The sequence below is a fragment of the Anser anser genome (genome assembly GCF_964211835.1).
Source record: "Anser anser genome assembly, chromosome: 2".
NCBI classification, from domain to species: domain Eukaryota; kingdom Metazoa; phylum Chordata; class Aves; order Anseriformes; family Anatidae; genus Anser; species Anser anser.
The window spans coordinates 63,301,544-63,316,894 of NC_139721.1; the positions used below are offsets into that span (position 1 = coordinate 63,301,544).

Sequence of the window (15,351 nt, forward strand, 5' to 3'; positions counted from 1 at the left end):
AATGTTTCACACTGAGCATGTCAAGCCTGGAGGTCTGAAAAGCCTGTTCTCACCAGCATAACTGCATCTATAGCAACATTTTGGCTGGCCAACCAAGTCACTTGAGTATTTCTGTAGGCTCCTCACTGACACCAGTGATGACCAACATTTCCACATTTTTGCCTTGCCTCTGCTGTTTGGGGAAGAAAGCAAGGAATGATCCTGTTCTGCTCTGTGACAAAAATGTTAGGCCTTCGGAGAGCGCAGCTGTCATGGTGTCTCTAGACATGTTATTTAATATGACAGGAATAGCACTGAGTGAAAGGGAAGGGCAGGTGGCATGCCACGTGGACGAAGCTCTGAGCTACAGAGTCAGTATGTGTGTAAGATCTGTTGATCCAAGGGCCGTAGGTGGGCCCTGCGATGCTCCTGATTGAGACTTATCTACCACAGCCATTAGATCTCATCACCCTGTATTGAGCTTGACTAAGGGCAAGTCTGCACGGACTGCATAGTGGTGACTGCACCTTTATACTGAAGTTAATGATGGAGCCAAGCAGCACAGAGTGTGCTGTGATCTGCAAAACCTCTTGGAGATGCAGGCTGGCACCTTGCGTGGTCAATTTGAGTTCCATGCTGAGGATGAGACTGCAATTGGGTTAGCTCATCTACATGGGTGGTAGTCACCTACCAGTTGTAGCCTTCACATGTAATAATATCTTCTAGGAAGGCTTTAGCTTTTTTTCTGAAGATCCCAGAAGATGGAGGTCTGTTCCCTCAGTAATATTTTTTGCAGTAATTGCCATTCTCACTGTTCCGGATGCATTGAGACACACTGCTCGACTTACATCTCTTTGGCTCCCATTTCCACCACTGACTCTTGGTCTGCATTCTCCTGAGAGACCAAAAAGCACCACTGCACCCTGTATGCAGCAGAGGTGTAATGCCCCTTGACATCGCCTCCAAGAGACTCCTGATAGCATCGTGTTCAAGGAAAAACAGTTTTTCATATATGCTCAATATTGGATTATGTGTTGGACAGTACCAGTTCTGGCGGTTGCTATTGCAATTTCTATTTTGTCGTTTGCACCTCTCAGTTGTCCTTTTGTTAAAGTAACACCACGTGCCACAACCGAATCCCTTGTCTCTTACCTTGAGGTATCTTAGAGCCAGGCAAGCTGCCTTCTGCAGCTGGAGGTTGGGCTGGGTTAGGGCTTCACAGTAATAAATCAAGGCCTGGAAACAGATAAAGAAGAGTAGCCATGAAAATGTCTGTGGCTGCGTGGCATTGCCACCCTGATGGACAGAGAGGGCTTGCTGCCCTTCTCCTGACGGTGTGCAGGTGGGACTGAGGCACAGCCCTGGCTGCAGGCGAGGTGATGGGAAACTCCTTACAGCAGCTCCAGGCCAGGCCACTCGTTACAGCTCCTTGGGAGTGTGTTGTCTTGGGCCAGTTTTTGATGAGTAAATATTCACATCTGTGAGAAGCACAGTCTGGCACCCCTGGGGGCCTTTCTACATGAGTCAGTGAAGAGCAAGTGGGACCTGAGGTCTGAACAGCACAGGAGCTGACCCCTGAGTAGGTCTTTCTAATGTAGGGGTAGTGAAGAACAGGACGGGATGGAACCCCAAGGGACTGAAAGGAACGATTACAAGGTTGGCAAGAGCTGCTAGACCACTTTACTCCTTGGCCCTAAAAATTACTAACTATTGCTGAGCAAAAAAAAAGTGTGAGCAGCTGAACTTGGTGGCTGTTGGGTGCATAATGCCTTCATATAAGGCACTTTGTGGTCTTTCCCGTAGGTAGTGAACCCGCTATCAACTACATACATCCGTTCCAGGAGAAGGTTGTTTTTCCCTGACATGCTGCCTCCATGAAGCTGGGGAGCGGGAAGGGTGGCGTGAGATACCAAGAGGTTGCAAAAATGGAAAATAAAGTGGGAGGGCAAGCAAAGATTGGTCTGGAGTGACAGAGAAGAGCAGCAAAGAGTGAGCTCCTTTATTCTCCTCCCTGTGCCTTCCTTCTGCCACCTTGCCTCTTCCAACTGCCCTTCCTGTCGCTCAATCCTGACAAGGAACAAGAAGATAGTAGAGAAAGGTCTGCCATGAACAGGTAGAAAACAACCCCTAATTCCTTCTTATTCCTTTTCTCCCATCTCTTTAATTTCTGTGTTTAATCTGGCCCTGCTTGTTGCCTTCAGTATCTATGCTAGACCCCAGTCTTAGTTGGAAGATCCCATAGATGCCAGATTCCTTTGGAAAACAAACAAACAAAAAACACCCTGAAGCCTATGTCTTTGTGCATTGATGATGCTGGAGCCTTGCCATGAAGCCAAGCCTGAGACAGGACAGCAGAAATGTTGAAATGTGGAAGACAGATGGAGACTGCAACATTTGTTAAGTATGTGCACAATTTTGGTTTGGTACCTGTTTAGTATAATGACAGGTAGAAGCAGACTGGCATAATGACAGAAATAAACCTGCCTATTTGCAGAAGAATTAGGTGGAAAATCCCTCTGGATCAGTTTAAATCAGGCTTGGAGCAATTATTTTATACATGTAGACATTTGAGACACACAGGGAGAAAAAAAGTCATGATTATACTGGTCCCTTGTGTGATCGGTGATTTTCTGCCACTTACCTTCTCCCTGAAGTGCTTGTTTTCTGCAGTAGCTGTCAAAAGTGACGCCACAGTCTCACTGACTTCGTTTTTATTTTCATTGAGAAGTAAAGCCAAAGCTCTCAGAACTTCTTGCTGTGGTGGGAGGTTATTGGAATTTATTTTGGCCACGTTTTGATGCAGTTTTCCATCCTTCACGGACTGCAGCATCTGAACCACAGAGGCTAGAAGCGCAAGAGGAAGGTCTTTGTTACTATTTTCATCCTTTCAGTATTTCTGATTGTTCCTTTCCCCACCATCAGTCCTCAATTTTTACTACACACACAAAGGACAGATGAAAAATCCCCGTCTGGGCATTGCAGCATTGTGGTGTGTCTGCACAGGGAACCGTCTGGGCTTTAGGTTGGGACGGTTTCTCAGATATTCTTAAGGAGGGTATGAGTCTTAATGAGGGCTAGATGGGATGCTGTGGCACTTAAATCCTCACCAGAACAAGGGAAACCCAGTATCCTAGCTAATGTATTGACTTCCAGGGCATCTTTGTGAGAGTTTTTCCTAGGAGATTGTTGTCTCCCACCAAAAGCCAGGGCTAATGTGTTTCAGGAGTGAGCTGAAGTGCCTTTTTCCTTCCAGGCTTTTGAGCAAAAGCTCTCCCGTGTGCCCAAATAAAAGGGAAAACTAGGCAAGGTTCCTCAAACTGCCTCTCAACTCGAAAAGAAGAAGACCTGGCTTGCCAGGAATTGCACTGTAGCGTGCTCGGTGGAGAGTTTGCTTCCCTCTTTAGATCTCGGAAGCAGAGCCTGCCATCGACTGAGGTGCTGTGATCCCTCGGCTCCCGAGAAGAGCTCAGCACTTCAGAAAACATCTCCACAAAGGATGATGAAAGACTGAAACTCCATCAATGCTGTGGGCACAGAAAACTTCCTAGGCCTTGGGCCTGGCCCAGCACTGTCAGCTGGTTCCTAAAAAGTAACTCTTTCAGTATAGTTTTTTTCTCATTCAAATTTGGAAACAGAAGTGACGGAGGGAGTATCTGCATCAGCACCTTCCCTTTGATATGTACAAGTGTTCGGGTGCAGTCAGACTTGGCAACCAAGGCACTTCCTTGCCCCCTTTCCTCCCTCTTTTCTAAAATAATCCTCAGGCCTGAACTATTTTGTGCTGAGCACAGGAAGATGTCAATGTATTTATTCCCCGTTAGACGCTATATTTTGTATACTCTACCTTCTTTTGCAAGCTGCAGCAAATAGCTTCCAAGATCATTAACACTGTGGCTTGCAAAATAGTTGTAATACTGAAAGACGGTGATGATCTCTGAGGACATGGTGGAGTAGAGGACGGGCTCCGTCCGGTCCAGGATCTGAGACACCAGGATGCGGAAAACTGCAGGCAGCCACCGACAAAAGGACGTGTTAGTGAGAACAAAGCTGCTGGCATTCCTGCCTGAGTGTGTGGCATGCAGAAAGCTAGTCTCAGACACCGTCCTGGAGAGCAACAGGGAGGAAACCACTGCCCTGGGCGGGCACATGCCCACCTCTGAGCAAGTCACCCCTGTTCCAGCCCAGGGAGAGCTGGTCAACATAGTTGGAGCTCGAGATGTGGTACATCCCACCCCAAACAGCAACCTATCTTCAGGTAGACATACTTGAATGCCTATAAATTTCATCCCAGTGAACTGTAACAGGGCACAGACATTACATAGATAGGATTAAGTAAGAGGATTCCTATGTCATGGTATCACTTACAAATCTGTATTTGGGAATATGCTTTCCAATTACCTGATAAACCTTAAAATGATGTTTTCTTTTCACCTTTTTCTCCTATTCTGATCTGATTATTTCAGGCCTAAACTGTTTCAAGAATCGTTGAATTAGTTTCCAAATGGGATCTTGGAGTCATGCCCAAACAGACCCCAAGGGGTTGGAAAAGAAAGCACTGAGAGCTGAGTAAAGCCCAGTACGCAACTGTTCTCCATTTTGATGACAGATAGCATTTTTTTTGCAGCAGCAGCAGGTGGTACCTGTTTCTGCAAGCCCTGGACATTCCTCATTCACAGTGGTGGCAAAATTAATATCCAGCTGCTTCATCATCTTGTCTGCAGATGTGTGATACACTCCTGAAGGACCGGTACATTTCATCCAGAAAGCCAGCAGCGACAGCTTCTTGTGGAACTCTGGGATTGCTGCAGGAGAAGACAAAAGGAACGATGAAACAAAGCTGTGCCGGGAGCACTGCCTTCCTAAATAGAAAAGGTGATAGGAGTGGAGGAAATCCACCCCATCCCGCTGATGGATGGTAGGTCACCCTGTGTCTTTACCTTCACAGAGTGTGGTCACATGCTGACCCCAAATTTGCCATTTCCCGCAGGAAGATGTGAGAAAATGTGCTCCTGATCCAGTTCTGGGCACTGATGTCTCATCCTTTTAAATATCATGAAATACTAGGGGAAATACTGGGAATACAAATAGTCTGCATGAGGCTGGCCCTTGTCCTAGCGTTGGGTAACCTTGTCCTCTGTGGCCTTGGGTAAGTCACTCAATTTTACCTTAATTTTCTGATGAAGTAAACACACCACGGTATATTTACCCATCCTGCCAGAGTACTCATGAGGGTGAATAACTACATGTTTGCCAGACTCTTCCAAGGTATTAAAATAAATGCAACAACAACAAAAATATCTAAATAGCTCTCCACAGAGATGGCTAAAAATAGTCTTTGGGATAAACTGTTTGAGGAATTGTATTATGCCTTTGATGGAACAAGGCAGATCCAATCTTTCCTCGGGAAAGAGAGGTGGAGGTCAAATTTGGGTGGCAGAGGTGGCAGCACCCCCACCCCACTGCAGCTATTACCCCTGCCCATCACGCAGGATAAGGATGCCTTATCACCTGTTTATTTCAGGATAGCCGTGCTTAAGACAGAATAAGGCCCCTGATCAACTTCGGTGACTGCTGCTTCCGTTTGTAACTGTGAGATGTCCCTTGCTGTGGTGGCGTTTCCCACAGTCACAGCGAGCTCTGTGCAGCGATTATTTCAGCAGGCACACACGCCCAAACAAAGCCTTTCCAGAGGAAATCCCCTGAGACTTGTCTCTTACCATCGGTAAGGGAGGTAATGTTTCCCAAGTTCTCGGTGCTGATCTCTGCAATGTTCTCCATCACGAGGATCTGCCTAGACAGCTTATCCAGGAGGTCTCTTGCCACAAATGGTGTTTTGCTGGAGAACACAATTTGCTGACGGAGACAAGCGGGAAAGGAAGAACAGGAGTCATTGAAACCTCAGAACAAAACCTCCAAAAGCTGCTAGCTGCTACCTGAAGAAACGCAAAGGCAAATTCATTGCCTGCAATCATAGGATCTCCTTAACCTCAAATGTTTCTCATTTCTGTGATTTTTTATGGTCCTGGTTGATATTCATTGTTACCTCTACTTTTAATGTCTATGTCCAGATCGAGACGCCTGGGTACCCATTTGCATAATTTCTGATTTATACACTCTGATAAGCTAAAAGAATCCATCATCATAAAGCTTAAAGCCAGAAAAGAGTATTAGTTTGATTTTCACATAGCATAGGCCATAGACTTCCAGGACGTACCTGCCTGGAGGCAAACCACAGGTTGCTCTTTTTCTGCTATGTTTCAGCTCTGATCACCTACCCGGCTGCCTGTATTTGCTTGGTGCTTTCCCCTGGACAATACACCTTGCTGCTGACATCTGCATTTTCTTCAGCAGTCCACTTCACTATCATTCATACTGAATCTGGACAGAGCTCAAGCCTGCCTCTCCCAGCTGCGTATTTACAGCGTACTCTTGTATTTAAGCCAAAACCGCCCTTTTTCTCATGCTTGTGAGTCAGCAGAGTGTCCAGCTCAGCACTAAGGGTACTGGAATCAGGATGGCTCTGTATTGCTTCAGTGGGCCTTTGAAAAAAAAAGCTAATTATATCTAAGGTTGAAGAGCCAAATAATTGTAAAGGGAAGTTGCAATACGTTTTGATTCAGCAACAAAACCCTGATGCCCTCACTTGCTAGAGTGGCTTGCTGGAGGTTTAAGATCGCATTTATCGTGCTTAGGTTCTGAAAAACCCTGCTAAAAGGCTGTGCTAGTTAGCCTTGAGTACGAATGGATGATTTTGATCTCCCAGAGAGACTGCTGTGTGCTACCTTTGCTGTGGTTTAGACTCTGTGGATGATTTAAAGCAGAGATTCTCCCCCTCGCATTGCAGAAATGGTTCTGCTTTTGAGCACCACAGCGCTGCCTGGGGCTGGATCAGCCGGTGGGGCCACGGGCTCCTGCTTTACCACTGAAGATCTGAGCTGCCTGAACCAGGGAGCGACCTCCCGGCCAGGAGCATCTCCTGGCGAAGCCGGCAGAGGTTCCTCACCCAGAGCAGTGCCTGCCCCTGCCATCTGCCGATCTGCACCGGCGGCACCTGCTGCATGCCCCGTGGCTTGCTCGTCAGTTCTGCTCCCAGCTCTGAGCCCGGGACCGAAACGACAGGAGCTGTTGCGGTACCTGGATGAGCTGCGTGCAATACTGCAGGTGCTTAACTATGGTAATGTCGAGGCTGTCGCTCCCCGTGGTGAGTGGCAGAGGGCTGCCGGCCACGCTGGTGCCGACACCCGTGTCCTCGGTGAGCGCTTCGCTGAGGTGGCCCCTGGCCTCGGGGTGCTCCGGCCTGTAACTGCGGAGGGAGGAGGAGGTCAGTGGGGGCCAGCGGCCGCCGCGGCAGACAGACACACGCTCACGCAGCGAGACGGGCAACGAGCACGGGAGAAGAGCCGAAAGCAGCGCTCTGGGACCACACAGCCCTCGGAAAGCCAGAAACCTGGTGATGAAGACATCATGTCACACGTGAGCAGTGGTGCCCGGGTGCAGAGCGGCCGTGCGCTCGGTGGGGACAGGCCTCTTCCACGGTGCCCTGGCTCGTTTACCTTGAGCAACGCCAAGCAAGCCTCTTTGACCTGCGGCTGCTGTCGCACGTTGGTGCAGACCCCAGGAGAAAACACCCTTCTGCTGATAAATCGTCTCCCCCACTGGCCAGGACGAAGCAGCGTTACAGCTTGTGCCACCTCAAGCACTGAGCTGCTGAGAGCGGATCGAGGCTGTCGGTATCTTCCTGGTGCCAAATTTAAGACTCATTGCAGGAGGAAAAGAAAACCACTGCTGGAGTAAGGGACATGATGTTTTCATAGGCCGTTTTAGGCACACTGTGTACAGCTTCGTTTGCCAGTAGTTTCTGTAAGAGGGTAAAGCTATTCTCACTGTGTTTTAAATCATTATTTCCAACTTTGTCTTGTACAAATGATCCTCCCTGTGTTTAAATGCAAAGCCCAAGGTCAGTCCCCAGACTGCAAGCGTGCTTGGCTGGAAGTTCAGAAGTGTCAGCACTTGTGATCTTTGCACTGAGTCACACACGCATCTAAAAATGGAAGCAGGAATCCACGCTGTCTGGGGATCAGCCTGAGGGGAAAAATGGGATTTTAACTTCTACTTTAAAATTTTAGTTAGCTTCCGAGTTAGCTTATTAGTAACTTAAATTTCTTCTGCTTAAGTTGAACTTATGCTGAAGCACCTGGCTAAAGCCAGATCTTAAATCCATGCAGACTGAACTGAGCTCAGAGTGCCAGTGTAGCAAGCAACACAATTTTCCAAGTTTTTCTTCCCACCAAGTCTTAGTCTGGAGGGAGACAGCACAGCGAGGTGGATGGGAACTGAATGGTCGTTGCTTGTTTGTACTCAAAATTGCTTTGAACAGGCCATGATAAGATGTGAGAAGTATAACTCCCTTGTTAGAAAGCATGGGATTTTAGGGAACCAAGTTAGAATTTTCTTTTTTTCTACGTCTAGCGCCACACGTGTGCCTGTTGGGCTTCGTGTCAGTGCCGAGGATGCAAACATGCTTTTAGGATTTAATGATTGAAACACAGCATCTTACAGTCACACGACAATGGCAAACCACGACACAAAACAACACAGCTCTTTTTTTTTTTTTTCTTTTTCCCTCAGAAAGACCAGAAGTGATGAAAGAAGGGCAGGTAACACGCAGGGCCATGGACAGAGTACCAGTCATCACTCTTACATTCCAAAGGAAACCTACACCATGCTGCTTAAATCTGGCCCTGTGTTATTGTTATTGACAAGCTTAATCCACTGCAAAGACTCATTCGGCTAGAGAGAAAAGACAAAGGGAGGGGGGGGAAAAACCACAGAGGAATTAGTAATTACATCCAAGGAAAACCAGGTCCAAACCTATGTCAAGGAAGAGGCTCTGCCAGTATTGATGTCAGGTTAATTTAATTTACCCATCTGTTTGCGGGGAGTGGGGGCAGATTGTGCATATTTGAACAGGAAGAAAATTATCCTGGAAGCTAAAGATTTGGTACACAGCAGCCACAGGAAACCCTCTGACCCTATAAACTCCTCAAGGATTAGTCGGTCTTCCTTGAATAATGTGTGCACCGGGATCCTCTGTTAGTGACAAAGAGCTAGGGTATCAGTTTGGCTTAAGCATAGCTGGCACTTACTACAAACTTACCTATTCTTCTCAATCTCAGTGTCTGAAAATACTGAGTCTGCACCTCCTCCACCATTACAAACCTCCTCACCACCACCATCCTCATCATCAAAGTCAGAGGTGTTCAGGAAATCAAAGCTTTCTAAAGCACTTTCAACTGTTAGACTTAAACTGGAGGACCTGCTTCGGGTTACTGCTGGCTTGCACTGCAAAGGCAGAACGAACCAATGAAAACCCCAGATATTAGCTACTACTGAAAGAAAAAAATAAATAAATGATAAAGCTTAAAACTTTAAAATTCTTCATTTTATTTTTAAAACTTCATTTTATTGGGTATTTCACTTCAAACCTTCATATTCATAGCAAATACAATCAAAGCCTGAGAACTGGAAAACCCTTCCCTTCCTCCACCCCTCCCCATCCTACCCCTTCTCTTCCCCAAAGGAAAACCCTCAAAGGCAAGATTTGGTGTGTTTTATAGAAACAAGGAGTACATCTTGAGTCCAAGTGACACGGCTTTCAGCATCCTCCAGAAGGAGAGACGGTAATTAATGCATTGGAAGGTGAAAAGGAAAGGCACATTCCATAATTTCTGTTACACTTACAGGAGCTGAGTTATACGTATATATCCAATGGCACTATTGAATTTACTTCAGATGCAACTCCAAAGGAGCTTATCCAGGAATTAATTTGGTCCCATATCTGCAGATGGATGAGAGGGCTTTTGTGGCCGTTGAAGCCACGTGGCTTACCAAGGAAAAGCCAATCACGCATCAGATGCCTAGGTGACGGGAAAAGGCAGTATTACAACCTGTGAATCAACAGCACCTAGAGAGGGGGGAAGCCATCCTATCTCACTGCTGGGAAGAAACGTGACTGCAGCCTTGCTGGTGCTGTGGGAAGCGTCAAAGGTCCAGGTCCCATGTGGTGATTCATCCAGACTGCCCATAGGCTTGCTTCCAGGTCACCTCGCAAGAGATGACGACGAGTCAGTAACTTGAGGGCTCACCCCGTCATCGGTTTGTGCAGTGACTTCTTACACCTTGAGCCCCACGCGATTGTCTGACCAGAAACAGCCAGGAGCCAGCGGTGCAGTTCCAGAGCTGCGTCTTCCAGTCCTGAGTAAGAACCAGGACTTTGCTTCGTCTCGTAAAAAAAAAAAAAATCAAGTTGGCCTCCAAGTTCAGGCTCGGCTCCTCCACGCTTGGAGTCTTTTTTCTAATTTGTATGCACACATTGTACGCTAGCATTTACAATGCTTGATGCCTTAAACTGACCGTACAGTCTTTAACTGATCAAACATACTCCACGGCACCTCCGTAGGGGTTGTATCCCACCTGCCCTGCAGCACGGATGGCTTCAGCTACTGTTTATTTTAGGGCTGGTAATGCAGCTTCTTCAGGCAAGAGCAAACAGCAATATGTGGGCTTCTCGTTTTCTGTGCCCATCTGACAGGGCCAAGAGGGCTTTCTTCAGCTGCAGCTGGATTCCAGCTCCACCTTTTGGCACGGGGAGCCCAGCGCAGCCACTGGTGGTGCCGAGTGTCGGTCTGCAAGCTGGTCAATAGGCCACACACGGACAGAAAGCAGATCTGGAAGAAGTGGCCATCTCTGGTGTGCAGGATTTCTGTCTGCACACGTCTATCCTCTCTCTCCCCCCATCCCGTGTCTGTCCCTTTGTAGCTTCTGATAAAAGGAATGTGAATGAACAGTCTCTGTTGTCCCTCTGCTGTTTGGACAGCTGACCTCTTTTGTACAAGCTGCAGAGCAGTCGTGATGTTAAAAAATAATAGCAATGGTAGCTTTGCCTGCTTGAACTTACTGGGGTTATAGTGCAAGGATCAGGGGCTGCAGGCTTTTGTCAAAAAAAATAAACACTTAATCTGGGGAAGTACCATACAGCTGCAAACACTGATGGAAGCAAAAATGTTAACAAAGTGTTTTGCTTTATTTTAAAAAAAGATAAATGCCTTCCTTTCTCTTCAGCCATGTTTTTAAATGATGAGGTTAAAATGACTAGCAGGCCAACTTGCATATGAATATGAAGCATTTGAAATGATTATTTCCCATATAATACTCTCTGCACAGTACTGCGTCGTGAGTTGTTATTCATGGGGGAGATATGAGTCACAGTGATTGGCAGTAAACATTATCAACACACATGCAAAACCCTCTACTTCTTCAACATATTCTGGTATAAAGACAGGATGTCTCTCACTTTAAAAATGGATGGGGGAAAAAAGGAAAAGGCTTGCAAAAAAGCCTAGGCAAGGTAGGAATGGCAACGTTCAGTGAGACTTGTACGTCTAAATCAGTTTGGCAATTTAGAAAATTCAGCTTCTACAGTTACGAGGCCTGATCCTCAGCTGGTGTAGTTTTGCAGAGCTCTACATAAGTTCAGGGGTAGTATGTCAAACTACACCCACCAAGGATGCGACCCGTAGATTTTAAAGGCAGAAGACTGGCTACAATCTGATCTCCAGTGTGGTACAAGCAACAGGTTCTCAAGTGGTTTCTGCAGAGAAGGGAATAATTTAATTAATCCTCTGCCATTGTGCCTTTTTCTCATTCCCCCAGGTTTCCAGTAAAGTAAAAAATCCATTGCTTGAGGATACAAGGCTATGGTCAGCACATTGCAGACACGAGTTTAAAAATATAACACTGTGAAGGGATGCTCCAAGAGGAGCAAATCTATTGCTACTGAGGTATTTTACTGGTCTCCAAAACGTCTACTTTGTTGTTTGCGAGGAATGGGAGGAGATTCTACCCCGCTCAGATTTTCTTTAGGGTAGTATTTTCTGAAAACGTACTCACTTTTAGGATGTCATCCAGATGCATCACTTCCTGATCCAGGTCCTGAAACTCTTTATACTGCTCTTTATGTGGCTCAAGAGCTAAGAGAAGCCCTTGCAAGGCTTCTTCAATGCTTCCATCCAGATAAGACTTGTATCCTTCTGATTCCCCACTAATGGATCCCTCACACGGCAGCCTCTCCAGGGTCATGGGCACCTCTACAGACGTGAGCCTTTTTACCAGCTGCTTTGTGATGTTGCCCTCATAGGTATCCAGCTCCACCGGCTTTAGCTCTGAACCTTCATCCGTCTCCTGCAGGAGGGACACCGGGACGTTTGTCTCTATAAAGACACGATCGCTCCCAGCGTCGGAGGTTTTTCGGCAAACTTCGGAAGCCGCCCTGGGGACGGCCTTGTTCTCCATCACTGCTGCCTCTCCCTGGGACGGCCGGTCCTTAGGCTCAGGGACAGAGTCTCTGCGGGAGTCACTGCTGCTGCAGTCCGGGCTTGAGCTCTTGGAGGAAGACTTGAGAGCTCGGCGCTGGGTGGGGGTGGCGGCGATATCGGGGCTGGAGCTGACGTGAGCAGAAGAGGACCCCGGTGAGCTGGCAGGGGGTACGTGGTCTTCATAAGGCAGGTCGCCAAAAGTGAAAGAAAGAGGCCGCTTCTCAGTGGTTGCCGTGCCATTTTCAAAGACGTCATCTGGCAAGTTTGACTGAAAAGATAATTGGGAAAGAGAAAATGTGTTTTTGTGTCTAACTGGAAAGAAAGAAAATACACTATGTTTCCAGGAAGGACAAATGCAAGGAAAAAGATTTGAGAAGCATTCAAGACTTGAGAGGTGGAAAAAAAAACATTTCAAATCCAGCTTGTGCTTACATCTGTCACAACCCCTGACCTCAGCAGGAGTTCTGCTGGGCAGCTTGGATTCAACATCATGTTGGGGGCAGGGTAAGCCAAGAGCTTGGTAAGTGTGTCCCAGAACACAGCCCCAAGCACCACTGCTCTTAGCAGATTGACTCTGGTGGCAGTTCTGGGGCACTGCCCTATTTCCTGCGGGACAACTCTCCTCTCTGGGGTTGCACTTAAGCTACCTTGGCTGCATTTTCATACCTGTTATAGATTTCTGCTGTATTTATTCTCTGATTGCAATCCCTAAACTGTGAAACAGGCTGCTCCAAAAGTTTTTCCAGTGTCGTGGCATTTTAATGGTGATACTGCTGTGCTATTTCTTTATGTTGAAAGTATGTTCTGCATGTGGCATGGATATCTCTGCTAGCTGTTGAACATGAGCTACAGAAAAGTCATGTTCAACATCAGTTTCTTCTGAAAGGGAACAGAAGAAATCGTGTGGTGGTGTATTCACCAGGACACTGATCACTTAGGAGACAAAAAAAACTGGCTGAGCTATGGGGAAAACTCACTGCAGGTGTCACAACCTGCCTATCTGACCTACAGATTTTGCTTTAATGAAGTATTGCCTCATGTTAAACTCTTACTGCACATTGGAGAGAGTTATAACATTTCTGCTGTCTTCTTCCCTGTCATCAGGTTTGAACCATCTCAGAGCTGTAGTACAAATCCGTCTATTATTTTATGCAATTTTTAGAACAGAGAAAAGGCAGAAAGCAGTAAGGAGCGAAAATACGAGAACCTATCTGGAGCCAGAATGTAATAAATCAAAGCCTGAAATTTCACACTGATGAGTTCTGAAACAACTTTTAGCCTTCACTACGTGGCAAACTCACACAAAAGCACAGCACAGATGAACAGCAACTTCTATTTTGCTGACAATTTGCTGGAAGGAAATATAAGCATTCACATGTTGGCAAAGGACAGAAGGTTAAAACGTCCAAAACTTGCATTGTTTTCTCAGCAGCTTTTTTTCCCTAAACATACTGATACTCAAAGGTTCATTTCTTCTTTCCCCCCACATGGGTATGCTTTCAGCCTCTCCTTTGCTGCTGAAAGTCATGTTGCTCAGCAAATGTCTAACACCAATTTGTATGGCAGGACATTTTTAAAAATACCATGTTGGCTTGTACTACTGCCCTGCTCTCCTCCCCCAGATGTTTGGCTTCTGACCATTATCCCTGTAGACACCACGAGGAACTTGATTTAATGCGAGCAGCATGGGCTCACAGTCACGTTCTCCCCTTCCGTCAGTCAGCAAAATAAGAGGGTTGCAACAGAGAGCAGCACACGAAGCATGCGTGGAAACGGAGGTGCCACACGAGGACTGAAAGAGTCCTTCAACAAACAGAAACCAGGACTCACATATAGCTCTAGCCCTGCCTTTGGGCTTAGCCTGAGCGATGGCAGGTCACTAAAAGAGCGACTGCGCCGAAGCTTGTCAAAGAAAGTGTCTTGCAGAGCATCTAAGATTGCCAACTTTGGCCTGTCTTGCAGGGGATGCAGCCATTTCTTCAGCAGTTAAAAGCAAACAGGGTGTGAGGAAGGGCAAGTTAATTGAATGCTTTGTAGCAGAGTACTGAAATTACAGGCATGGGACGTAACACTTGTAAAATTCATATCTCTACAGATGGCCTATTCAGCTTAATACACAGACCTGATTAAGCATTCAGAGTTTGATTCATGCAAAATGCAAGAGCACCTTACAAATCTCTTTGGTACAAAGGCAAATTTTACCATGGCATACATTAAAAATAATAGTGCTGTAATGGTTGTTGAATTACCGTTACAAAATGAACACGCATTTTATAAAGATTACCCAAGTATTATAGCAGCCAGGCAAGAAGAATAGGTGTGCTGTAGTTGGCCATACGGCGCCTCAAGGATGCCAGGATCATGGTCACCTTCTTTTAGGATTAGCAGCTAGAATTGCATTGCGCTTGCTTTATAAGTATTTGAAAGGGTAGCCTGCTGAAGCCAGGGGAAAAAGCGTAGACGTGTAAAGCAATGAAGCTTTTGCAGTGTTTGAACTGCTCTAGGGTTTCTCATTACATAAACATGAAGCTAAGCAGGGCTTACAAAGAATGAGTGGTCCTTGAAGGTTGGCGTTTCTGGAGTGCCTTGGCTGTACATGGACATTCTTCTCTGGAGAGCAGATGCCTTGCTCACATTTCCTGTGGAGGGGGTCAAGTCTTCTACATCGAAGGGGCTGCAGACACACAGGCAGGAAAAATAAAATTGTTAGGCTAAGTGAGAAGGAATTTCAGGTCCATGGAAAGAATTTTTTTGAAAAGGTCGTTTATTAGCACATCAAAACCCAGAGTTAGCATGCTTTTTTTTTTTCAGCTGAAGTGTTTAAAAGAAAATGTTGTTAATTAGACAGCAGGCTTGGAAGTGTGGTTTTCATTTCTGATAAAAGCATTTTACTCTCAGAAATCATTTGTGTAGCGTTGTCTGATATAATTCTTCTCACATGAAGAGTATTCTTGGATCTGAGTTGTCAAGCATCATACATGATAATGAGAGACGTGCT

The 15,351-nt window shown here is 46.3% G+C and overlaps 1 protein-coding gene across 2 annotated transcripts in view; it reads right to left on the reverse strand.

Moving 5' to 3' along the window:
* Positions 1-15,351, reverse strand: part of RIPOR2 (RHO family interacting cell polarization regulator 2) — a 61,931-nt gene that overhangs the window by 3,341 nt on the left and 43,239 nt on the right. For both annotated transcript variants that reach the window (XM_083824233.1, XM_083824234.1), the window contains exons 12-20: positions 14,898-15,027; positions 11,929-12,621; positions 9,137-9,321; positions 7,114-7,282; positions 5,697-5,832; positions 4,620-4,781; positions 3,824-3,982; positions 2,621-2,823; positions 1,132-1,215 (exon numbers count right to left, since the gene is read on the reverse strand). In XM_083824233.1, the coding sequence (XP_083680359.1) occupies positions 1,132-1,215; positions 2,621-2,823; positions 3,824-3,982; positions 4,620-4,781; positions 5,697-5,832; positions 7,114-7,282; positions 9,137-9,321; positions 11,929-12,621; positions 14,898-15,027 (1,921 nt within the window). The remainder of the gene's footprint in view (positions 1-1,131; positions 1,216-2,620; positions 2,824-3,823; positions 3,983-4,619; positions 4,782-5,696; positions 5,833-7,113; positions 7,283-9,136; positions 9,322-11,928; positions 12,622-14,897; positions 15,028-15,351) is intronic.